Source organism: Leopardus geoffroyi, chromosome B4, assembly GCF_018350155.1.
Source record: "Leopardus geoffroyi isolate Oge1 chromosome B4, O.geoffroyi_Oge1_pat1.0, whole genome shotgun sequence".
Lineage (NCBI taxonomy): Eukaryota > Metazoa > Chordata > Mammalia > Carnivora > Felidae > Leopardus > Leopardus geoffroyi.
The window spans coordinates 120,068,019-120,095,579 of record NC_059341.1 but is presented as its reverse complement, the minus strand read 5'-3'; the positions used below and the strand labels follow the sequence as shown (position 1 = coordinate 120,095,579).

General features: G+C 37.9%; 1 protein-coding gene across 2 annotated transcripts in view; it reads right to left on the bottom strand.

Annotated features, from left to right (window-relative positions):
- Nucleotides 1–342: 342 nt before the first annotated feature.
- The window catches only part of APAF1 (apoptotic peptidase activating factor 1), a 90,333-nt gene continuing 63,114 nt past the window's right edge, over nucleotides 343–27,561 (bottom strand). For both annotated transcript variants that reach the window (XM_045464924.1, XM_045464926.1), the window contains exons 20-27: nucleotides 25,048–25,167; nucleotides 22,363–22,479; nucleotides 19,966–20,091; nucleotides 10,934–11,053; nucleotides 10,275–10,400; nucleotides 8,538–8,663; nucleotides 6,190–6,336; nucleotides 343–791 (exon numbers count right to left, since the gene is read on the bottom strand). In XM_045464924.1, coding sequence (XP_045320880.1) covers nucleotides 645–791; nucleotides 6,190–6,336; nucleotides 8,538–8,663; nucleotides 10,275–10,400; nucleotides 10,934–11,053; nucleotides 19,966–20,091; nucleotides 22,363–22,479; nucleotides 25,048–25,167 — 1,029 coding nt within the window. In that variant the 3' untranslated portion in view covers nucleotides 343–644. The remainder of the gene's footprint in view (nucleotides 792–6,189; nucleotides 6,337–8,537; nucleotides 8,664–10,274; nucleotides 10,401–10,933; nucleotides 11,054–19,965; nucleotides 20,092–22,362; nucleotides 22,480–25,047; nucleotides 25,168–27,561) is intronic.

Sequence of the window (27,561 nt, the reverse complement as noted above, 5' to 3'; positions counted from 1 at the left end):
ACTCAAAGATTAACAACTGGAGTCCAGTGGCGGCACAGGGCTGCCATTAGCTAGTGAGAAAAAGGTAGTCCTATGATTTTTGCTTCACAAGAACTTTTGAAATCCAACACTCACTTATCTAGTGAATTTAAGGAAATGCTGCAAACTATGCACACAAACATAATATTTTTAAAGCAAATTTAAGGGGTGCAAATAAGCTCCAAGATTGTAACTGGGAGAACTATACCCCTTGGGGTAATGTGGTTCAGAAAGCAGGCCTGCTACCCTGAGGCACAGCCTGCATAATAATAGCATTAAAATACATATTTCCTTCAAATTATTCTCATTAATTATGTCAACCAATTTGAATGCATCAAGAGAATTTTACCAACAGTATAACAAGGTACATATTTACATTTTCATTTGCATCTTAAGGACAAACTGTTAACAATAATGATGATGATTATGAAAAACAAGATTAAAGGTGTGTTCGTTTGGGAAAAGGCTACATTAATATTATTCACCCAACCACAAACACTTTCATAATGAATGCAGTACTGCAAAAACAATTCACAGCTTTATAAAAAGTCAAAATACAGAAGTTTCAATAGCATTTTTTTCCAATTCAAAATTAAAGAGTTCAACTACATTATTCCTTAACTACTTTACTCTAACATCTGTAAAATATATAAAATACCAAGATTATCAACAGTCACATATGTTTTGAAGTCAGGAGACACGTGTATTTTCTTAAGATTGGTTCCATTTGTGTAGAAGGTCTGTGAGGATTCCCCAGTGTCAACACTCCACCACTGTTCAGAGAAAAACAAAATTCTCATTAGACTGGTAATTACTCTGTGTGACAACTGCAGTTAGTGCCAGCCAGGTCCTTCACCCTATCATCTCCCCACTCCCAAACTTCAGCAAACTGTAGGAAAAATGTCTGAGGTTTAATATTAACAACCTAGTCACTATTTCCTGATTAATCCTGGTGACTGCCCCACAGTTATGCAACACCTAACCCCACTGCAAGGTATGCTGGAAAAACGTGCAGCCTACAGAAAGCTACAAACACAAGGCTATACAAAGTAAACTATGGCCATGACTGCACTGAACTCTGCTGCCTGCATATCTTTCTCAGTAGAATGAACAGAATAACCCTGTTTTCTTTAAAAATGCCCCTTTGCAGGGGCGCCTGGGTGGCTCAGTCGATTGAGCATCCGACTTCAGCTCAGGTCATGATCTCACAGATCGTGAGTTCAAGCCCCGCGTCAGGCTCTGTGCTGACAGTTGAGAGCCTGGAGCCTGCTTCGGATTCTGTGTCTCCCTCTCTCTCTGCCCCTCCCCCACTTGTGCTCTGTCTCTCTCAAAAAAAAATAATAAACATTAAAAAAAATTAAAAAAAATAAATAAATAAATGCCCCTTTGCAGGTGTGCCTGGGTGGCTGAGTCAGTTAAGCCTCCGACTTCGACTCAGGTCATGATCTTGCAGGTCATGAGTTCAAGCCCCGCATCAGGCTCTGTGCTGACAGTTCAGAGCCTGGAGCCTACTTCAGAATCTGTCTCCCTCTCTCTCTGCCCCTCCCCCGTTTGCACCTTGTCTCTCTCACAAATAAACATTAAAATTAAAATTAAAAAAATTAAAATGCTCCTTTGCAGACACAGACTTGTATTCTGATAGACACTGAGACTATTTCTTATTATAGGACACCAGACAGAATGTTCTCTCTACTGAATCTTCATTTTTAAATTTTTTTTAATTAAAAAAAATTTTTTTAATGTTTATTTATTTTGAGAGACAGAGAGAGACAGAGCACAAGTGGGGAAGGGGCAGAGAGAGAGGGAGACAGAATCTGAAGCAGGCTCTGAGATGTCAGCACAGAGCCCAAAGCAGGGCTCAAACTCATGAAACGTGAGATCATGACCTGAGCCAAAGTCGGAGCTTAACCGACAGAGCCACCCAGGAGCCCCAGCTTAATCTTCCTTTTAATCAGGATGATTCAAGAGCCTATGACCATGTTCCTCTATATAAGAGTCTATACATTTATTTGCTAAATAAATATTAAACATCTTAAATGCATGCAGCAGGTGCTCTGGCCAATCCTTCCTTTCTCCTCCCGATCACTGAATTTGCTCAAATTATAACAGTGCTTACAGCTATTTACCAAATGGAAATATTCATAAAGCTTACCCATGTATCTCACAGCTAAAATGAGGGTAAAAGAGACAATGAACATAAACACCTTTTGAAAAGGCGTCAGGTACATCAAGATTCAGAGTATCATGAACAAAATAATGGTGTCACTCATTTTTGTAACTGGGGGCAGTGCCTAACATTCTGTGCTTGACTGGGTAAACTATTCATGTTTCCTCAGTAATAGTAACTGGTAAAAGTATACCCCATGGACTTTAGTAAACCTCACTAAAGCAACTTGTAGTAACTTGAAATTTTCCAGAAGTGGCGATTTTGCTTTATAAAATAGCAATGTAATCAAGACTGCACAGCATACATTCCACCTACTTGAGAGAAAATTCATTACTTTCCATTCTCCTAGAAACAAATCACACAGATAGTAAGGCCCTTAAAGATCAGCTAGATCAACTGCCTCATTTACAAATACGGAAACCAGGGTTCTTAGAGAAGAAAGGCCTTGTCACCTAAGATGATACTGCTAGCAGGTGGCAGAAGCAGAACTGTTTCTGGTACCTAATCTAGTGCCACTACCTTTCCCTCTACTGAAACAAACCACTCTGCTTAGAAACATTGTATCAAGCCACTAAGTTGAATATTGCCTAAAAAACAATGACATTAAAAATAGCTAATATAGGGGCGCCTGGGTGGCTGAGTCAGTTAAGCGTCCGACTTCGGCCCAGGTCATGATCTCACAGTTCATGAGTTCGAGCCCCGCATCAGGCCCTGTGCTGACAGCTTGGAGCCTGGAGCCTGCTTCGGATTCTGTGTCTCCCTCTCTCTTTGCCCCTCCCCAGCTCATGCTTGCACTCTGTCTCTGTCAAAAATAAACAAACTTAAAAAAATTTTTTTTAATAAAAAAAATAGCTAATATAGGGAATTTTTAGGGCAATGAAACTATTCTGTATGATACTACAATGGTAGACACATGTCATTATACATTTGTCAAAATTCACAGAATGAACAACACCAAGAGTGGTACTAATGACATGCCAATGTAAGTTCATCAATTGTAACAAATGTACCACTCTCTTGATAATCTATGGACAGTGGAGGAAGCCTGTGCATGTGTGGGGGCAGGAGGTATATGAGAACTCTGTACTTTCTGCTCAATTTTGCTGTGAGCCTAAAACTGCTCTAAAAAGTAAAGTGAATTTGAGGCGCCTGGGTGGCTCAATCAGTTAAGCATCCAAGTTGGGCTCAGGTCATGATCTCCTGGCTCGTGAGTTCAAGCCCTGTGTCGGGCTCTGCGCTGACAACTCAGAGCCTGGAGCCTGCTTCAGATTCTGTGTCTCCCTCTCTCTGCCCCTCCCCTGCTTGTGCTCTGTCTCTCTCAAAAATAAATAAAACATTAAAAATTTTAAAAAAAGAAATAAAGTGAATTTTAAAAAATATCTAACATTTACTCAAGGTACACTATGTGACTCTATGTAAGAGTGCTTTACATGCATTAACTCCTTTAACCATCCCAACTCTATGAGCTAGAGTTATTATACCCATTTTTACTAATAAGAAAATCAAAGCATAGAGAGATTAAATAATCTCATGCAAAATCACAAAGCTAATGGGTGGCAGAGACAGGCTTTGACTTTGGGCAATCTGCTCTGGCTCACTCTCCTATTACATTCTCTTTCCTCTATATAATGGCACACCTGCTTTTATCACCATGTATTCCACATTTCAAACCAGCTTTCTTCTCGTAAGTGTGAATTAATGTCGATTTCCTATCATTCTAACTTATGTATTCTCTGGCATTACACAAGTAAACAGCTACATTATATTATTTTTTAACTTTATGATAGAAATAATTTTGAGGGTTGCCTGGGTGGCTTAGCTGGTTAAGTATACAACTCTTGATCTCGACTCAGGTCATGATCTCATGGTTTGTGAGATCGAACTCCGCGTTGGACTCTGGGCTGATAGTGTAGAGCCTGGTTGGGATTCTCTCTGCCCTTCTCCCTCCCACTCGTGCTCTTTCTCAAAATAAATAAAAAAAGAAAGCATTTTGAAAGTTAAGAGCTTTTTAGCTACTGGATATCTACTTTATCCTACTGACATTCGATTTATATAGCTTAGATTCTTTAGTAAACAGACTCAAAAGGCTCATTCCTTTGGACACTACAGCAGCTGTTCCTTTTTACTTCTAATTTGCTCTGTGCTTTTGATAGTCTCATTAACATGCTGAGTAGATGCAGGCTGGGCTATATCATAATCAGTTTAACCATGCTAGTAATCAAACCAGAGGGAAGAACAGCTTGACTGTCATTTAAATATACAGACTGAATGTATAGGCTATGGGTTCTTACTCCCTTAAGACATAGCCTCTACAGTACAGACATCTATTCTGTTGCTCTATTTCAAGGTTCTCCAAGAACTCTGGGAATCCTGTCATTGATTGCTATCATACCTTATAAGCCAGATTCATGATTATGTGACAGCCTTCTCTGGGACCCAGAGTATCAAATGACATGGTCTCTAGAAGCTCAGTGTCAAAGTTGAGCAGTTATGTTTTTCAACAGGTACTGGACTCAAGGCCCCCTGCTTCCAACCCAAAGATCACAATGCTGCTCCTCCAAGCATCATCCTCAGAGCAGACTAAGAGTCTCAGTTTATCTTTACATTAAAGGAAAATAGATGGTGACAGTTTCAAGATCCCTCCCAGTAACTAAATAAACTATACCAAAAAGGTATAGTTTAATGCAACATTTTATAAATAGCAGTGCATTCTCAATGCAACTCAAAAGTGTTTGTAACAAACATCCTCTCACAGAGCTAAAAACTGTCCTCTTTCTTATAAGGTACATTTTTATGTTGAGTAAAACTGTAATTATGTGGGTCTCATATAACCAAAAAATTAAATTCATTTATTCAAATATTTTTGAACACCTATACTGTGTTAGACAATTAATCAGAATCATTTCCTACACTTGGATTTTTTCAGTAAGAAATAAAAGTATTATAAGATCTAATTTATTAGGGATCTATTTTAAGTGGTCAGTACAATATATAGTATCTTCAACCCTTTCACAAGTGTACCACCATTCAAAAGACTCACTTCAAGCATCCCCCTCCCTACGAAGCCTCTGCTAACTCCATCTTTATGCATACATGTCCCAGAACCCTCCTATACTTTACAGACTATTTATTCACTATCTGCTTTCCCCAGACTATACGTCACTGAAAGGCAAAATCAAGTCTTAAAACACTGTGCCATATAGCAGTGTCTTAGCACACAGTGGGCACAGAACACATTCGTACCGAGTGGATAAATACATGCAAGCACCAAAAAAGGACCCGGAGGCACCACAACACACGCAATGAACATCAGTTTCCTCATCTATAAGCCAAGGATAATGAAATTTAAGCTTACAAAGCTGGCTTATGAGATGATGTAAGTAAAGCATTTTGTAGGCTATAAAATAAAGCAATACACTGTTGCTACTATTATTACAAATGCTACTAGTAGTACCTAAGAGATTTCACAGGGTGTCTGGGTGGCTCAGTCAGTTAACAGTCCGACTCTTGGTTTCTGCTCAGGTCATGATCTCGCAGTTCGTGAGTTCAAGCCCCACATTGGGCTTTGCAATGACAGTGTGGAGCCTGCTTGGGATTGTTTCTCTCCCTCTCAAAATAAATAAATAAACTTAAGGGGAAAAAAAGGAAATTTCACAAATTTTTTTCACAAATAATTCAAGACTTTCAACCAAAATAGTTAACCATCAGTGGAAAATAAAATTAAGTTAAACACCCAACTTTCTAGTCATTCTGATCATCTAAGTATGGGGCAGTATGAGAGCTGTGTACAGAGAACATCCCTAACACTGTCATCAAAACTTCCAAGAGAACTGAGGAAAGTAGCCTTGCAGATCTGTCTCATCTAGGCCAAATGAGGATAACAGTCACTGCCCTTCCATTCTGCTGGGTTGTATGAGGCCCAACTGAGAAACAGGAAGTGAAAATAGCTTGGAAAGTAGTACACAGGCTGTTCTTTTCTTTCACAGTCTTTGAGGAACTCTTACCTTAAGATATCCTCCAGCAGAGACAAGCATCTTGCTATCTGGTGAAAAGCAAAGGTCAGTCACCCAGCCTCCATGGGTAGCAGCTCCTTCTTCTACTGAAATCGGAGCGCATAAATGAAGCAGCTCACCATTTGAGACATTCCATATCTACACAAACAAAATACACAATGCATTAACAAGGTCACCCAGAAGTTTTATATATCTATCCGTCTAATCTGGAACATATTTGGAAATCTTTCTCAAAAATATAATTACAATTCAGTGATACCTTAGGAATTTTTTTAGATTGCATTCTCTTCTGTTCAATTTTTTAAATGCCACTCACTATAATAAAAATGTACTTATTATTATAAAATAATAAAATATTTATCATTAACCATATTCCAAAAAATAAAACAAGAGAACTTAGAACAATTGGTCAGAATACTGTGATCCTTTTCATTTAATAAGAGAATAATGGGAGAAGCAAGGAGTAAACAAAAAAGGCTTAACAAACTATTAAAAAAAAAAAACAGAATTCTAGGGCAGGATCTACCATGAAAAATGCTGACAGAGGTCATTCAAACACCTAAAGTCATTCAAACATATTTAAACACTAAGTGCCTTAAGGTTTTACGTGTGTGTGTGTGTGTGTGTGTGTGTGTGTGTGTGTGTGTGTACACATACACAAAGATACAAATATAGATAAAGATTATTTTACTAGATCCTTATGAACAACCCAATCACAGATGCTAATATTTCCATTTATTTCCAGTGATAATTAATACATGGGCAGTACTCTAATAATAAATGCACAACAGAATAAGAAAAAGAGGCATAAACAGCAAAGGAAAATGACCAAAACCATCATTTGTAAATGTTTTCCTAGAAACATTTGATCTAAGAAAATCAAATGGACAGACTCATTAGAATTTAGTAAGATAGCTAAATATCAGAGATACATATATACAGAGAGAGAAAAAAATTAACAGCTATATTTTAAATAATCAAGGAAAAAAATTTTTGTTTAATGTACTAAAGAAAAAATTTTAAATGACATGCATTTAAAGAAAGAGAATTTGGGGCAGCTAGGTGGTTCAGTGGGTTAAGTGGCCGACTACGGCTCGGGTCGTGATCTTACAGTTCTTGAATTCAAGCCCGAGCCCACATCAGGCTCTGTGCTGACAGCTCAGAGCCTGGAGGCTGCTTTGAATTCTGTGTCTCCTCTCTCTCTCTGCCCTTCCCCCAACACACGCTGTCTCTCTTTCTCTCGAAAATAAACATTAAAAAAATTTTTTAATTAAAAAAATTAAAAAATAAGTTAAAGAGAATTTGTTTCCTCAAGCGTTTCTGAAAAATGAAATACTCCTTCATAACCTGTAAAGGAGCCCTTTTCATCTAAGATGAGAGGTCAGAGCAAAATGAATGTTCCCAAAGCAGCCCTGCCACTTCAGTTGACATGGCATTTATTAGAACAGTACAGAGAAGATTGGTTACTTAGCCCTCAAGCAGGAGAATCTTAATTTTCCTGGAAAGACCATCTGATAATTCCTCTATTCCTGCAAACTGAATACTCTCTCATGAATTTTAAATCTTCCTTTGTAAAAAACGAAAAAAAAAAAGACGTTCTTCAAATACACTGGTTACTAAAACAGCCATCCCAACACCCAAATTTTTCCCATCAACTGCCCAATCCTTCTAACACAACCAGAGGCAGGCAATCCCATGAGGACTGTAATAGGCCACACTATAAATGTTGACTATCCAATGGATATAGTTCCATTAAGTGATTCTTTCAGTGCTCAAAAGAGCAGAATTTGCAATTCATTTATAATCTACTTAATGATTTATAAAATTATTTTATTCAAATTCTGCCACTATAAACAACCTTTGGTTCAGGTCCAAGAATCCCAATGAATCATTCTCAAGCTAAAAGCAGACAACCAAGTGCAAACAGCTCAGGAATTTGCATCCTCACATTCAGAGACTGTATTCTTTTTTTCTTCTTCTTTTTTTTTTAAGTAGGCTCCATGCCCAGCACAGAGCCCAACATGGGGCCTGAACTCACGACCCAAAGATCAAGACCCGAGCCAAGATCAAGATTTGGATGCTTAACTGACTGAGCCACCCAGGTGCCCCCACAAACCCTAACTCATACACTTCATTCTAACTAAAACTAATTCTTTCCTGCAGAGGAGCGCAGCTGTGAACACACTGTGCACAGGAAATAAAGCAAACAAGGTCTCACCCATCCAGAACCCCAGGGCCTGTACTTCTCAGTCACATTAACAAAGGTCCCCCATGTGGTACAGAGCACTAACCAAAGCTACAGAAAGAGCAGCGCTTTTTCATGTCAGCAAACACCCTACCCTGATTTCTCCATTGTCATCTCCAGTCGCCAACAGGGTACTGTCCACAGAGAAGGCAGAGCAGCGCACACAGCCTTTGTGGCCCCTCAGCTCATGAAGAGGGGAAAGAAGTTCAAAACTCCAAATCTGGAAAGCAATTAAGATTGTTTAAGAATAGTAAATACACTCAAAATAAGTACCTGCAAACCCTGTCTTGGGGCTGACTAGCCATAAATTCAATCATATAGAAGTTCTAACATTCAACAGTTCAATAAATTTTCATTAGAGGCCCAAGTCTCAACTTGCAACATTGTTTTTTCCTTATCTTCCCTTTAATTACTTATGTTAACTTAAGCTCAAGGACCAAAATCACAGCTTTTTTAACTTTAGACGTAAAAGGAATAGCAAATCAGTTAAGAACAGTCTACAGAGTAGAGCCAACTTGAGTGTGAGTCCTGGCTCCCTTGTACTGACAACTCATATAAGTTTCTCTAGCTTTCGTTTCTGCACCTGTACAATTGGGTAATAGTACCTATGGTGTGAAGATTAAGTGAGATAATAGTGAAATTCTAGCACAAGGCCTAATATATGACAAGTGTTCTTTAAAGATCACTATCTTACTGTCTTGGCAGCCAAAATACTGTTTTTTTCTTTCCAATATTCTCTGTGGTTCAATGTCATCACCATTTAATAAGAATGTACTGTAATTGCCATGTTCCAGACACCGTGAGCTAGTGAACTGGTGGTATAAAGATGAACTGGATACCCTCCCTGTCCTTGAAAATTCTATAATCAGGTATACAGACTTACGAATCATTATGTGAATAGTTACATGAAGTAAATGCTCTAAGAAACTGGAGTAATCTGGAACACTGAAGGTAGAGCAGCTAACCCTGCCTGACAGGCAGGAAAGGGTTCACTGAAAAGCGGACATCAAACCTACCTCTGAAAGAATGAGTCATAATGCTTCGAGGTAAAAAAAGAGAAGTTGTGTCATGCCAAAGTGAACTGAGTGCACAAAAGATGCAGGTAAAAGTAGCCTGGCACAGAAGGAACAATGCGGCAGAAAGAGACGGTCAAGGGCAAAGGAGTCTGGCATAAAAACCATCAAGTCACAGAAGGTATTTCAACAGGAGATTCAAGCAGTAGTAAGAAACATAAACTGGAGGAGGCACAGACCAAAGAAAGGTTCACCAATGAAGGAGGAGACCAAATCTTATGGAGTGGGATAAGGAGGAGAAGAATGAGCCAAGAAACACTGAGAAGTAATCAACAGAACATGAAAGACAGGACAGAGTCCAGCCAATTCCAAGGTTTGTAGTTTGGAAAAATGGGTAATGAGGTCATTAACAAAGATGGATAAAAAAGAAGAGAATGGATAGTCAATGTCCCCAACCAGGCAGCATTTCACTGGAATGTTATTTTCCAAAGTATCAACTTACATTAATTGCATAAACTTTTACAATGGATACGCAATTAAATGTAAATCCCTTTCAGTGCTTTTTCCCGCCTTTAATATATGGTAGAAATTGCATTTTATCAGTAATAGATAAAAAAGTCATTAGTAAGGCAGAAATCAAAAGTCCTCAATGTTATTCATTTAATCTATTTGACACACTAAATGTCAATGGGCATCTGTCAAAAACCCACAAAACGGGACAGGCACATAGACACTTACTATTTTATACATCATTTTGACTCATAATAAATAACCAATACCTAACTTTTATACATGCATATTTCAACTAACTGACCTACCTTTGCAGTCTTGTCAGCAGATGTAGATGAAAACTTAGTAGCATCAGGAGAAATATCACAAGAAAGTACTGTATCTTGGTGACAGACAAAATCTTTTTCTATTCTTCCAGTAATAATACTCCACACCTTCAAAAAGAAATACAGAAGTTGACACTTTTAAGAACATTTTGAGGGCACCTGGGTGTCTCAGTCGGTTAAGCATCTGACATTGGCTCAGGTCATGATCTCACAGTTCGTGAGTTTGAGCCCCGTGTCAGGCTCTGTGCTGACAGCTCAGAGCCTGGAGCCTGCTTTGGATTCTGTGTCTCCCTCTGTCTCTGACCCTCCCCTACTCACACTCTTTCTCTCTCCTTCAAAAATAAATAAACATTAAAAAAAAATTAGAAAAAGAACATTTTGTATTACTGAGCATAATCATCTAGAATATATTATCTATAAAATAAGAGCTTTAGCACAATGGTTGTTCTGACCTCTTTAAGTGCCCTTAAACACACAGATGAAGGTGATCGCAGTAAACAGAAAACAGCCATGAGAAAATAGAAATTTAAAAATTTAGGTAGTTACTTACCACCCATCTGCTTTTAGCTATCACAATATAATCATTACAATATCAGAATACTTTAAAAACAAAAACAAAAAAACCTTGTGCTTCAAATTACCTTCACTGTTCCATCAAATGACCAGGAAAGCAGTCTTGAATTTTTCAAGAGCCTAAAGTCTTTCACTGTTTCCTGATGGGCTTGTAGAAAGACATATTCCTCTGATTGCCAATTCCACACCTGATTATCAAAGAAGTAAGTCTGTTATAACCCTCTTCCCATGATATCCCATTGGAGGAGTGGGGTAGTATGTGCTCAATAGCCTAACATCTTTTATCCTCATGGCATTTCAGTAAAATAAAGAAGAATACCGCTAAGTGAAATTAGTCAGGGAAAGACAAATAAATATCATATGACTTCACTCATATGAGGACTTTAAGATACAAAACAGATGAACATAAGAGAAGGGAAGCTAAAATAATATAAAAACAGGGAAGGGGACAAAACATAAGAGACTCTTAAATATAGAGAACAAATAGGGTTGCTGGAGGGTATGTGGGAGGGGGGATGGGCTAAATGGGTAAGGGGCATTGAGGAATCTACTCCTGAAATCATTGTTACACCATATGCTAACTTAGATGTAAATTAAAAAATACATAAATTATTAATAAAAAAAGAAAACCAAAGAAGAATACCAAGAAAAAAATAGGGTGTTCCCATTTTAGAGACCGAGAAAAGCTGGGATTAATTACCTTAAGTGACAAAATAAAATACATTTCCTCCTAAATAAAACTCATTTTCCGTGACTGGGTGGCTCAGTCAGTTGAGCATCTGACTCTTGATTTCAGCTCAGGTCATCCCAGGGTCATGGGATAGAGCCCCATGTTGGACTCTGGGCTGAGTGTGGTGCCTACTTGAGATTCTCTCTCTCTCCTCCTGCCCCTCTTCCCTGTTCACACTCTCTCTAAACAAATTAAAATAAATCTTTAGAAAAAAAATCACAAAATCACTTTCTTCAGTTTCTTGGAGAGCAATTAATTACACCAGAAGATAGAGAAAAGCCGCAATATGCTAGTGAGCTCTCCATCCGATTAAATTTTCCAGAGAAAAGTATCCCCGTTACATATTCACAGTTTCCTAAGCCCCGCAAGTTAGGCCAAGACTGAAGATTATAGCTCCACTAACAAACAATCCTAAAGTATATATGGAAGCAGAAGAAGACCCAGAATAGCCAAAGCAATCTTGAAAAAGAAAACCAAAGCTGGAGGGATCACAATCTCGGACTTCAAGCTATACTACAAAGCTGTAATCATCAAGACAGTATGGTACTGGCACAAGAACAGACACTCAGATCAATGGAACAGAATAGAGAACCCAGAAATGGACCTACAAACGTATGGCCAACTAATCTTTGACAAAGCAGGAAAGAGTATCCAATGGAATAAAGACAGTCTCTTCAGCAAGTGGTGCTGGGAAAACTGGACAGTGACATGCAGAAAAATGAACCTGGACCACTCTTACACTACACACAAAAATAAACTCAAAATGGATGAAAGACCTAACTGTAAGACAGGGAGCCATCAAAATCCTCAAGGAGAAAGCAGGCAAAAACCTCTCTGACCTTGGCCACAGCAACTTCTTACTCAACACGTCTCCAGTGGCAAGGGAAACAAAAGCAAAAATGAACTATTGGGACCTCATCAAAATAAAAATCTTCTGCACAGCGAAGGAAACAATCAGCAAAACTAAAAGGCAACTGACGGAATGGGAGGAGATATTTGCAAATGACATTATCAGATAAAGGGTTAGTATCCAAACTCTATAAAGAATTTATCAAACTCAACACCCAAAAACCAAATAATCCAGAGAAGAAATGGGCAAAAGACATGAATAGACACTTCTCCAAAGAAGATATCCAGATGGCCAACCGACACATGAAAAAATGCTCAACGTCACTCATCAACGGGGAAATACAAATCAAAACCACAATGAGATACCACCTCACACCTGTCAGAATGGCTAACATCAACAACTCAGGCAACAACAGATGTTGGAGAGGATGCAGAGAAAGAGGATCTCTTTTGCGCTGCTGGTGGGAATGCAAACTGGTACAGCTACTCTGGAAAACAGTATGGAGGTTCTGGAAAAATTGAAAATAGAACTACCTTATGATCCAGCAATTGCACTACTAGGTATTTACCCAAGGGATACAGGAATGTTGTCTCAAAGGAGCACATGCACCTCAATGTTTACAGCAGCGCTATCAACAATAGCCTAAGTACGGAAAGAGCCCAAATGTCCATCGATAGATGAATGGATAAAGAAGACGTGGTATGTATATGTGTGTATACACAGGCGCACGCACACGCGCACACACACACGAATGGAGTATTACTCGGCAATCAAATAAAATCTTGCCATTTGCAACTACTTGAATGGAACTAAAGGGTATTATGCTAAGCAAAATTAGAGAAAGACAAATATCATACAACTTCATTCATATGAAGAATTTAAGACACAAAACAGATGAACATAGGGAAGGGAAGCAAAAATAATATAAAAACAAGGAGGGGGACAAAACATAAGAGACTCTTAAATATGGAGAACAGAGGGTTGCTGGAGGGATTGTGGGAGGGGGGATGGGCTAAATGGTTAAGGGGCATTAAGGAATCCAGTCCTGAAATCACTGTTGCGCTATATGCTAACTAACTTGGATGTAAATAAATACATACATACATCCATACATACATACTAGCTCCACTGAAGTTACTGAGTCCTACGGGCCCTAATGCCTGGGAAGGTCAGCTGACTAGAGCAGCTTCAAACCAAGTCACAGAATGTCTAAGTTTTAGAGATATTAAATATCCCCTTAATGCAATCCTCAAATTGACAAAGTGATACAGTACATTATTTTCCATATGGAGCTCCAGGAAGAATTCCTCAAGCACAAAAGGAAGAGAAGAAATTGAAATGATGGAGACAGTGCATTCAAAATAGGCTTGAGGTAAGGTATGTGCTGGAAGTATGATTCACAACCTGAGAAAGGCTTTTCAAATAAAGGCAATGAATGCTTAAGTTAAAGCACAGGAACAGGAAAACATGGAAAGATTATGAGGACCAGTTTATAGCTCAATCTGGCTGAAATACAGGATATGCAGAAGAATCAGAAAAATAAGGTTGGGAAGATATTAAAAAAATAATAAGTCCAGTGGGCTTGATGAAGTTGGACTTCTGAGCTGTAGGCAATCAAGTAGACTAGAACAGATTTTTCTTCTAATTTTTAACATCAGGAATAAAAAGATAAAGAAAAATCAGTAACCACCACAGGTATGCACATTAGTGATATTCTGGGTCAAGTTTTTGACTGGTGAAGGTTCAACAGTAGAAATATCTTTAGGCTTTTCCTGTCAGGCTTAGGCAAAACTATAAAAGAAATGACACTTCTCTTATCCCCTTTCTTTACTCCTTTATCCTCCACACTTAAGCAGCCACCCCGCCCCCCTCACCACCGAGCCCTGGCTCTCAGATCTCTCTCTCTTGTCTCCAAGTGCTCATTCACAGAAGGAGGATATCAGGAGCAGGGTATCTGTATGAGAGCAAGAGGACCCTAGAAGAGGAGTTAGAAATGAGAGGAATTTTAAAGAGAATGTATTAGGAATTTCAGCATTTTAAGAACTCAAGGAGACATGTTGAGGAGGAGGAATAAAGAGAGGTTTCTCTGGCTCCCCAAATCATATCAGAAAAGAAAGGCACCCTGTGTGACTAAGCATAAAATACACCTAGATCATTTCCACTAGGAACTTTCTGGGTTGCTCCTACTTTCTGGGCATTACTGCAATTGAGAATCAGTGACTACTATTAACAGCTCTTCCTCAGTGACCAGTACTGCCATTCCCAGCTGTGTCTGATTCAATGTTCAATCTTGAGTTGGGTTCTTACTGCTGCCCTCCACGTCAAGAAATCAGAGATCCTTCCTGAGCAGATAGAACAAAAAGTTTGACAATGACTGAGGAAAGATTAAGAACAGCCTTAGCGGTTTGCTGCAAAAGCTTTCTGATAAGGCAGTGATGACAGGGACACCTTTTTTACTGGACTCAAACACACTGTACTAACTGAATTACCTTATATAACAGCTAAACTTTCACCAGCATTAACCAAATGTATTGAGTTTGGGGATGTCCCTACCATGAGCTATAATTTTTGCAATGTATGTACACTACAGAATATTTTCAGCTATATAAATGGTAAAATTTAAATTTTAAAAATGCTGAAGAATCTTCTTATACCTGTAAGAATTAATATAGTGTCATAGCTCAGGTGAACATGGCTGCTACTTGGGCTATATTTATCTCAAGAAAAAGGATCAAAAACTACCAAAGGTAGACCTCAATTTTTACAACGCTAGGTGCTATAATCAATCAAGTGAATTGATTTTTAAATTTTGGAAATAACTTTGGTTCAGCTCAACAGAGATTTACTGAACTCCTGCTAAATTCTAGGCACTGGGGATACAAAAATGAATCAAATAAACCTCCAAGATGATAACTATGTGACATGTGTGGATTCATTATATAACTTGATCATTGTAATTATTTAACAATGTGTATATATCAAATCATAATGTATGTCCAAAACATATACAATTTTGTCACACCTCAACAAAGAGGGCTGGGGCATAAACTTCCAATTAATTATTTATTAAAAAGTTAAAATAAAAACCCAACCAGTCAATTCTTCAAAATACCCAGCAAGAGTTTTGTTACATGAATATATACTAAAACATTTAATTTTTTTTTAATTTTTTTTAACATTTTATTTATTTTTGAGACAGGAAGAGACACAGCATGAACAGGGAGGGTCAGAGAGAGGAAGACACAGAATCCGAAACAGGCTCCAGGCTCTGAGCTGTCAGCACAGAGCCCAACGTGGGGCTCGAACTCATGGACCATGACAAGATCATGACCTGAGCCAAAGTTGGCCACTTAACCGACTGAGCCACCCAGACGCCCCTATACTAAAACATTTTAAATGTAAGAAGTATTCTGGATAGAGCAGAAAAAGAGGATGAAACACCACTAAACTCATATTTCTAAAATAATCTAACTCTGAACCTAAAAATATTCCTAGAAATTATTTCTCTCTCTGGCTGAGAATACCTGATGTTCAAGCAGGTCATTAAACCTATGATTTTAGCTTCTGACAGAAAAAGTATACAGTATACAAGGTCTCAACAGAACCTCATCAGATGTAGTTTAGTTTCACCCATTTCAAAGCAATCTGGAGAGGAAGAAAGGTGAATATTACACTGAGTTTCATAGCTAATGCTAATAACAATATCATGGGAGCCTATAGTAACTTTCTGCACTGAAACCAAATTTCATTCCAATCATATAGAACTCACAAAGACATAACATAAAAATATTTTTTTTCAAAATAGTTTTTATTTATTTAAGTAATCTCTATCCCCGATGTAAGACTTGAACTCATGACCCCGAGATCAACAGTCACATACTCTTCCAAATGAGCCAACCAGGCACCCTGTCAAAAGAGTTTTAAATACTGTAAATATTGCTAACGCAAGAAACACATGTTAAATAAAAGAGCATACAGTAACTTCTATTGAACATATGTATTTGTATCTCCTTCACTTCTAAAACCCTACTACAATGACAAGCTAAAGGGAATAGGAACAAAAATGTTGGAGCCTGAAAAGCAGAATGATAGAACCAAGAGCAGAACCAAGAAATAGAGAATAGCAGAACCAAGAAAACAGAATCCTAAAAGCATTAGAGAAAAACCGAAGCAACAAAACTGACAGTACAGAATTCACCAATTGCTCAGAAACTTAGGTCACTGAGTACATCCAGAGGTGGGAATGAGGATGGGCATAGGACCAGAACTATTAGGAATTCTGGGAAGATGGCAACAGTGCAGGTGAGTTTTGGTTTTTTTTAATCTCCCTGAAGCCTCCATTAAAAGTGGACAAAGCAACTGCAATACCAAAACCAAAAATGCACAGACAACACTGACAACAAGACCCTGTTAACTGACAAAGTATTCCCATAAACCCCAAGATACAAGTGAGTAGGGACAAACTGAGAGCTGCAAGACTTGCATCCCAGCATCTATGTGGAAAGTATAGAGAAGTATGGAGAGTCTGACAAACCTAAAAAGAGAATTCCAAAAGAGCCAAGTACATTCACTGGAAAGCTCAGTGGACCAATGGGACAGCAGCAGCAGACACTGAATGCAAGGCAACTATGGTCCAGTCTGGAAGGGATGGAGCAGTCTGGAAGGGATGGAGCAGTCTGGGACCTATGAACGCTCAAAATTAACCAGGATAATCCTATACTAATGAGGAGAAACTGCTGGGAATAGAATCCAAATTGAGTGGAACAAGGATTTTGGCAGCAAAGGAAAGTGAAGGTGTAAAAAAAAAAAAAAACAAAAAAACAAAAGGAAGAGGATAGAGCAAAGCATGAAAACAACAGAAGGAGAAGCTGTAGAGCTATAAAGCTAGAAACGTGGGCCTTACCTACTCCTTCAAAAAGTTCAGGAAAACTAATTTTGTGTAAAAAAGAAAAGAACCATCATTGAATGAAACAAAGTTACTATGAAAAAAAAGAGAGAGAGAGAATCAAGTGTAGAAAATGCTCCTACAGACAATGGGAATAGACCAGAAAGAAGACTCTACATTAAAGGGCACCAGCACAACTGAGGACAGAATTATAGTTTTTTTTTTTTAATTTTTTTCTTTTTTCAAAGTTTTTATTTATTTTTGGGACAGAGAGAGACAGAGCATGAACGGGGGAGGGGCAGAGAGAGAGGGAGACACAGAATCGGAAACAGGCTCCAGGCTCTGAGCCATCAGCCCAGAGCCCGACGCGGGGCTCGAACTCACGGACCGCGAGATCGTGACCTGGCTGAAGTCGGACGCTTAACCGACTGCGCCACCCAGGCGCCCCCAGAATTATAGTTTTGAGAACAGAGGGATCCAGTGAAGGTTTACACACTAAATGACGAGACCCTACAGCTACCCCCTAGTTCTCCTCCCCACTTAGCTCTAAGAACCTGTCAGCCAGATTTATAACCTCCAGGCAGAAAGACCAGAAGTTTCTTCTCTAGTAATCTGACAAGTACATGACAAAACACCTAAAGATACTGACAACAAAGATTCCCCATCCAGACTACTTTTCAGAAAAGGTCTCAGTCAACATGCAGAGCTTTCAATCAGCCTTTTAGTGTCCACCTCTGGTAGCTAGTATCACCACACAGCTGAAGAAGACATTTAAAATAAGAGGCCAAAGCAACCACACAGAAAAAAAAAAAAAAAAAAAAAACAACTTGGAAGAAATAGCAACTATGCATGAAAATGCAATTTTGAGGAAAAAATTATGTGTATATATATACATACATATATATATATATACATACATATATGCATATATGTGTGTATTATATGTATAATTTGTACATTATTTATATATCCACCCATCCTCAAAGAAGGTATTACATCTCTGAAACAAGAACACAGTGCACTTCTAAAGAAATAAGAATGGACTGTTCAGCATTAAAAATAGTAGAAATAAGGAGCGCCTGGGTGGCTCAGTTGGTTGAGCATCCGACTTTGGCTCAGGTCATGATCTCGCAGTCTGTGGGTTCGAGCCCTGCGTCGGGCTCTGTGCTGACAGCTCAGAGCCTGGAACCTGCTTCCAATTCTGTGTCTCCCTCTCTCTCTGCCCCTCCCCTGCTCATGCTCTGTCTCTCTCTCTCTCTCTCTCTCTGTCAAAAATAAACATTAAAAAAAAAATAGTACACATAAAAAAGTCAATTAAAGGCCTGGAAGATAAAGCTGAAGAAAACTCAGAAAACACAGCACGGTTTAAAATCATGAAATGCAGAAAAAGAAAATTACATGATCAGTCCAGGAGATCCAATATTTGAATAATGGTTGTTAAAGAAAAAGAAAGCATATTGGGGTGGGGAGGAATCAAAGAAAAATTTAAGTTTACTTGCATTAAAAAATGTTTCCAAATTGAGAAGGGACCACAAATAGGCAAAACAATGGATAAAACAAATACACACCAAGGCACATCATCATGAAATTTCAAAATTCTAGGGACAAAGAGAAGATCCAAAAATCTTCCAGAGAGAAAGATTGGGAATCAGAATGGCTTCAGACTTCTCATATGAGCTTTGGAACCTTGGGAGAAAATGGAACGTCTTCAAAGTTTTAGGGTAAAGTAATTGCAAACTACATCCAAAGGTAGAACTGTCCTAAATTGCATTAAGGCAGGAAGCACATTCATAGTACACTCAGTCTACTTAGTTCTGATGACACTAATGACCAAAACAAAATTTTATTTTAACTGTATTAGAATAATGGGGTGATAAAAAGGGGTGTGCCTATGTCAAAGGTAGCACAGGTGGGAGAAGAAAAAAGCTACATTTTCATCTTAATTTTCAGAAGATAAGTTCTCAAACATAGAAATTAAAAACATTATAAGCTTGAGATATGGGGGCATGAAGGTAAATATCAAAAGAAGTATCTAGAAGCTAAAAGAAGTGCTTCTGGAGAATGAATAATGGGGATGTCTGTTTTCCATAATGAGCTCTGTAATACTATTTAAGTTTTAAAAGTATGTACATTGGAACTTTGATAAAAAGAAAGTTAATTTTTAAAGAACATACAATAGGCATAAGGCCTCCATATCCACAATCCTTCATTATGGCAAACTATTCTTTTTTTAAAGAATTTCATCCCTATAATATACATCTTATTCTTAAAAGAATAAAATTATTTCAGATTTTACAACTTTAAAGAAAAGAGAAACTACATAAATGTGGCAAAAAAGTTTATTTATTGATGCAAATCCAAATATAAGGCAGGTGGGAGAACTCAAATGACTCCTTGATCTTCAAATTAAACAACCTTCCAGTAGAGGGTTCCCAAGTCAAATTGCCTGCCTCACCCACAGAAAAATATGAAACGTGAATGGGTTTTATCTAAATCTATGTACATAATCTGAATGTATCCCCAAAGTAATATGATCTTAAAGAAATATTTAAAATGCACACCAGATATGAGCCACAACCAAAGTGTTCCTTTGCTAGAGTCAGCATGACATACGTTGGAAGTTAATTCTCCTCACCTGAATTGAAGAATCATCAGAGCTTGAAATAAGAGTTTTCCCATCATCTGTGAACTGGATGTGCCGTACAGTTTTCTTGTGCCCAATCCTGGATTGGAAGATTCTGTTGTTTAGGAGTTCTAAAATCTTCAAAATAGAAAACCACAGAAAATCAGCACCAAGAAATTCAGCAACACCCAGGCATTACACCCCAAAGATATTAAATTTAAATTAGATACAGAAGGGTATAGAATTTCCATCTCATAGTGCTTTCATTTTAATTAAAGACACACAAATGAAAGAACATACATATGCACAAGTGTATCCACACACACACACATGCATGCACACACACACCCTAAAATAAAACTCACTGGAATGACCAGATAGCAGTAGGAACCAGTGGTCCTTCTGAGAACTCAACTACCCAATTCATCAAACAAGTGGCAGCCTGAACTCAGCCTCCAAAAAGAAAAGGACATGTAAGATGGATGAGAGAGAAGAAAAAGTCTGGATGACTGACAACACAAGCTCTTTATAAAACACCAGAGACAAGGAAAGAGGAGGGTAATGAGAGAGACAGGAAACAGACAAGAGAATAAAGAGTAGGTTTCTAAAGTATATCAAGAACACATAAAGGATCTAAAGATGAATATGCCTAATGCAGAGATTAAAAAAGTGGTAACAGAACTCAAAAACTAATGACTATGTCAAAAAGGCTTTCAAGTGAACTGACCAAAAACAAAACAAAAAAAGTAAATATGGTTCTCTTGCCCAAATTAAAATGCCTCAAGGAAGCCTAAGGAAAATAGAAATGATGCTAATATAGGAAATGGTAGAAATTCAAGCCTAACCTGCATGTCTGATAAAATGCTCCTTTTAGAAGGCAAACGGGAACTGTGTGAGAGCGTTCCCCAATGAGCAGAACAATCTTAGCACTGCTGTAGGGAAAAGGCAGGCAAGCATCATAGCACAGCAGCTCAGAGACCAGGGCTTAAATCCTAGCTCTGCCACTTACTGATTTAATCAAAGTTATGGAAACTTGGAGTTTAGACATCTGTAAAACAGGAATAACAACATCTAACATCCAAGTATTATAATAATTCCATGAGAGAATCTGGTTGATAAATACCTAAAAATGGTAGCCTTTATTATTTGATGATACTAGACTCAACCACATGAAAATGCTATCTTACAAGTTAAATACAGTCAAATGTTGGTAATCTCATATGATTCATTTTATATTATTTATATTATTTGATGACTCTGAGGACAGGGATATGGATGAGGTACATGTGTGTTTTGTGAATTATTTCCTTAAACTAAGGTTTATTTCAAGATACTCAGATCGTAAAAACAAAAAGAATGTAGTGCTGGCTTGGCAACAAGGTAAAAATAAAAGAGGAAGCAAGGATCCTTCAAGAATGAATAATAATATACACCAGTTTGAAAGATGAGACCGAGAGGGAAGACTAAGGTGCACTCATAAATGGAGAACCATCCCTTGCTTAAAAAACATTCATAATATACTTTTTTCAAAATAGCACTCATCTTCATGATAAATAATTTTTCACAATAATGAAAAAAAACACCTTAACTCTGAATCCATGCCACAATGGCCACGACAAATATATAATAACACTGGCATCACTTTCTAAAAGCTTCTTCCTTCATTTTGTGTGTAAACATATAGTCTCCTCTTTGTGGGGCAATATGGACTAGAGAATATTTGTGTAATTCCTTATGAAAATAAATCCAAAGTAAAATAAATGTGGCTTGTGCCACAATTACTAAATTAAGAAATAATTCCAAAAAGCTTGGATGAGAAAAAGGTGAGAGAAGGAGCAAATGTTCTTTGGAAAACCATTACACAGCTAAAGACAATGTGCTTTGTGATGAAATCATTTTATTACACATTTTTGCATTTTTTAAGTTATTTGGTCTTCTTTAATAGGATTTCAGGATTTCAGGTGGTGAAGAGGTATACTTCTAATACCAAAAGAGTATCAGAAGGGTTGGTGAAACAGGTAAGCAAAGGACAACCCTGCACAGACATTTCCAAGGAACCTTATCAGTACCAAAATGGAAACTTACACCAAAGGCTGAGTTGCTAAGGAGAGAAAAAAGTGCTATTTACATGGTCAGCTAAATCTCTGACAGTGTTTGATATTCTTGGAGAATAGCAAAACAACTAGATAGACCATAAGAACACAAAAAGACAAAAAGTATGAGAAACCATAGTAAAGGCAATCTGAAAAATATATCACCAACAGGATTTTAAGATTTTAGCCTAGCAGAAGAATGACTGATATACCACAAAAAGATTTATTTAGTATAAGTCTACAATGCCAGACACACAATTTTAAATAAATAAGTCTCCTGCACAGAAGGATTCTGAAGACTAGAACAGAATAATACCTCAATGGCTCCATCTTCGCCTCCAAATGCAATGTACTCAAGATGTGGACTTAAGCAACAGCAACTAACTTGAGCTTCTGTCAGATAATCAGTCTGACCTGTTTTTCCATTAATGAGCTAATGAAAAATAAGGCACAATCAGTTGTTAGGCTGTAAGAGCAGTTTCTGTTCTTTAGAACAGAGACTTCAATTGAAAACATAAAGTGAAACAGAAAACAACCAACAAGATCTCCCAGGGGAACAACAAAGCCCTATCCTAGTCTCAGCAGCTGCATTTAGCACTTCACGCTTTCATTTCATTTCACTTTTGTGGTTCAAATACATTTTCATAAAATAAAATGAGCTTTAAAAGGTTTAAAAAGCAGCTGCTGTGCCCACCACCTGAGACACATGAATTTATAATCCCACAGCTAACTCTGCACCCTGTTTTCCATTTCTTTACAAAGCCCACTTTAGTAAGGCTATCATTTGCTAAAGTATACTTTTCTGATATTTTTCAAGGGGGCTACTGAAACGGGACTGAGATAGACATCATATAAAAAGCCAAATTCAATTTAAAATGAGTTTTAGGAGCACCTGGGTGGCTTAATCGGTTGGGCAACCGATTTTGGCTCAGGTCATGATCTCACACTTCATTGAGTTTGGGCCCCACATCGAGCTCACTGCTGTCAGTGCAGAGCCTGCTTCAGATCCTCTGTCCCTCTTTCTCGATGCCACTCCCCTGCTCATGTTCTCTGTCTCTCAAAAATAAAACATTTTTTAAAAAATCTTTAAAATGAGGTTTATATCCCCTAATCACTCACAAAACAGTTTAAATTAAGATTCTTTCCTTTGTGAAGCAGAGGAGAAGGGAGCTTTGGAGAAGAACCCATAAGCATAATATGGGTGACTGGACTTATAATGCTTAATCTAAGATTAGCTAATTTTATAATACATACCAATGCTAACAATTACTTTAAGTCTTATTAACAAAGATGGCTTATTGCTCAACTAAACCTATTTCTCAAACTTAAATCAATTGTCTGCTACCTCTCTCTCTTACAACCTAAAAGTCTTAAATCATTTTTCACCACCATGAACTAATGGTCATATTTGTTTCAGGCACAAAGATTACAGGGTATCCATCAAGGTAGCCTTTTCTTCACAATGACATTCAAAATAAAGACTGAATTGCTAAAAGCTGAATTTATCTTCTTTCTCTCAAAAATAAATTTCCATATTTTTCTAATAGTGACTAAAACATGTTTTGTTCACTTAAATGGAACTATATTTGTCAGTTTAACTATCCCCTAAACTCTCCCATAATCACTGACAGAGAATGAAACGATACTTTTATAGCTGTATGACTTCTTTCTGAAGTCTCACAGTTATGACAACTATTAAAGAAAGGTTGCACAAATTTAATAAAGGTAATATAAGCCTGAGGACACTGAACTTGACAAGAAAACTGCAACAGAAAATATCCCAAGTCTGCTAAAAATCAGTAACGAGGCATGCACATTCAATTTCACACATCAATTTATCCCAGAAATACAGGGCATTAGGAGCTCCCCATCAATATATTAAGGATGATAGTGTAGCTTGTAAAATACAGAACAAGCCATACTAATGGGTGCCTCACACCTTGACTCTGACCCCCGACAGGAGACAAGGAGAAATTACCACATGCCATAGACTGTTTACTCCCAGATATCTGTCTCCTGAATCTGGATTCCACCTTCACCCTATAACCAGCTCAGACTTCTCAAGATAAAAAGGACCATATAGATGAAGAAAGTGAGGCTCAGAGGAAGTGTATAATTTACTCAAACATCACACAACTGACAATAAAGCCTAAACTGTACGTGGGTCTCCTGAGTGAACAGTCACTGTTCTTTCCATCACATCAAGCTGGGCTTTGCAGCTCCAAAGCTTGTGAAGCTCTGTCTTACCCTCAGTCACTCCGTCTCAAGTTCTCCTCCCGGACTCCATGAAAATCAAGGAATGTGATTACAGATACCAACAGGAGAGGAATGAAGTGAGGCAAAGTTCACTTTTTAAAATTCTAAATATTAAGCATATTTAAGCCTCAGCTCAAGACCCACATATTTATTCAACTAATACTTACTGAGCACCTATTAGATATCACACATTTATGCCTGATTCCCAAATTCAAAACTGAACAAGAAAAATGTGAATTGGAAGTTCAATCAAAATTTTTTGGGGTGCCGGGGTGGCTCAGTCAGTTAAGCATCCGACTTCAGCTCAGGTAGAAAACTCATGTTCATCAGTTCGGGCCCCACATCAGGCTCTGCGCTGACAGCTCAGTTTGAAGCCTGCTTCAGATTCTCTGCTTCAGATTCTGTGTCCCCTCTCTCCACCCCTCCCCTGCTTGTGCTCTCTCTCAAAAATAAATGAATAAACAGGTCGCCTGGTTGGCTCAGTCGGTAGAGCATCCAACTTCGGCTCAGGCCATGATCTCACGGCTCATGAGTTCGAGCCCCACGTAGGGCTCTGTGCTGATGGCTCAGAGCCTAGAGCCTGCTTCAGATTCTGTGTCTCCCACTCTCTCTGCCAACCCACTCGTATTCTGTCTCTCTCTCTCTCAAAAAAAAATAATAAACATTAAAAAAATAATAATAAATGAATAAACATTAAAAAACACACACACACAATTTTTCCAATTGTTTTCTAAAAAATACTCACCTGCAGATGTCTTACATTGTCAACTGCAAGAACCATCACTTCATTTTCTTGAAACACAACATCTATTTCTTGCTTTAACACTATAGCAGAGTTCTCACATACTTTCTTTGTCTCCCAGAGCTAAATAAAAGATTAAAAAAACTAAAATAAGATAGTCATACCTTTGAAATATGTAAAGAGAAGCCTTAGTCTTAAAGCAAGATACAAACCATGCTTCACACTCAAAATACATATGATGCCAGGAAATTTTCAATTATTAGATTATAATTCAATAAATACTTATTAATTATATGCTACATGGGAATGCAAGCTGGTATAGCCACTCTGGAAAACAGTATGGAGGTTCCTCAAAAAACTAAAAATAGAACTACCCTATGACCCAGCAATTGCACTACTAGGCATTTATCCAAGGGATACAGGTGTGTTGTTTCGAAGGGACACATGCACCCCCATGTTTATAGCAGCACTATGAACAATAGCCAAAGTATGGAAAGAGCCCAAATGTCCATCAATGGATGGATGGATAAAGAAGATGTGGTATATATATACAATGGAGTTACAATGGAGTATTACTTGGCAATCAAAAAGAATGAAATCTTGCCATTTGCAACTACGTGGATGGAATTGGAGGGTATTATGCTAAGTGAAATTGGTCAGAGAAAGACAAAAATGATATGACTTCACTCATATGAGGACTTTAAGAGACAAAACATATGAACATAAGGGAAGGGAAACAAAAATAATATAAAAACAGGGAGGGGGACAAAACAGAAGAGACTCATAAATATGGAGAACTGAGGGTTACGGGAGGGGTTGTGGGAGGGGGGATGGGCCAAATGGGTAAGGGGCATTAAGGATTCTACTCCTGAAACCATTGTTGCACTATATGCTAACTAATTGAGGTGTAAATTTAAAAAAATAAAAAATGAAACAAGATAAAAAAAAATCTTTTTTCACTAAAAAAGAAAAAAAAAATTATATGCTACAGTGAGTAGTAGTTAGTATTAAGAGTAATGAGTGCCCGACCATGAATTCTAGTTCCACCTAAAGTTGTGACTTTGGGAAGGTTACTTAATACAGTGCTTCTCACAATAAGAACTCCTGCCAGTCTTCAAACTGATACCAAGATAAGGACCTGGTACTAGAATTTAAATCAACTATATCACTAACACACCATTAACAGTATGCTTAGTGATGTGACTGATCTTTTTTTTAAGAAGACTTCTTGATGAAGAAAGAGGTAAACTGATTTACATTGTGGCTCAAGTTTATTGAGACTGGCACTATAAGCAAAACTGATTTAACCTTTCTGTGACTGTTTTCTCACCTGCAAAAAGGACTGCTATCAGAACTAGCAAATATAAGAGCAGCACTTCTCACAATGTCTAGCATACAGTAAATACTAAAAAAAACTTTAGCTACAATGTATATAAAGTACTATATTAGATGCCACAGGATCCCTGGCCTCAAAGGCCTCGTAATTTAAGATGTGTAGGGGCGCCTGGGTGGCTCAGTCGGGTGAGCGTCCTACTTTGGCTCAGGTCATGGTCTCGCAGTTTGTGAATTCGAGTCCCGCGTCGGGCTCTGTGCTGACAGCTCACAGCCTGGAGCCTCCTTTGGATTCTGTGTCTCCCTCTCTCTCTGCCCCTCACATTCTCATGCTCTATCTCTCTCTGTCTCTCAATAATAAATAAATATTAAAAAAAAATTAAAAAATAATAAAAAATGTGTGAACAAGTTAGAGGAGCAGTGGAGAACTGAAGGTGAGACGTAAAGCAAATCTGTACTTAACACTCAAAGCAGAATTTGGTTAGTACCATAAGAAAAGGACATAGAGTTATATGGCATTAAAGGGAAGATACATTCTCCCAAATGGATTATTAGGAAGGGCTTTGCAGAAAGCCTGGGGGGAATGTGTAAGACTGTTAGGATTCCAACAAGGAGAGAGACAGGGAAATAGAGTATTCCAAACATAAGAAACCATAAAAGCAAAAGAAGCAAGGAACTACAGGGTGTTGGGAAAATGTGAGCAGTCCAGTATAGGTTACCTGTAGGAATAAACCAAAAGAAAGACTGGAGCAGAATGAAGCCATACTGTAGAGAATTTCAATATAAACTTAGGACTACCTACTTACTTTTAGTAGTTTTTAAGCAAAAATGACATGGCTGTATTGTACATGAGGAAAATAGCTTGGAAGCAGCATGTAGAAAACCAAGAAAGAAAAGACTGTGGCACACACTAATACATTAAGAGAGACAACATGCAATGATCACCTAAATTTGAAATGAAAAGGTAGAAACAAATGACAGAAAATGGAAAGGCAGAATCCATTAGAATTGGCAAATAACTGGATGGGGGAATTTAAGATGGAGGAAAGAGTCAAAAATTAAGTCAATGTATTATCTAGTAATATATTTTTAAATGAATCAAAATAGAGTATAATCAGTGGACTTCAACATTTGGCCCATGATAATACTCAATGAACACATATGGAATGAATGAGACTGTTATAG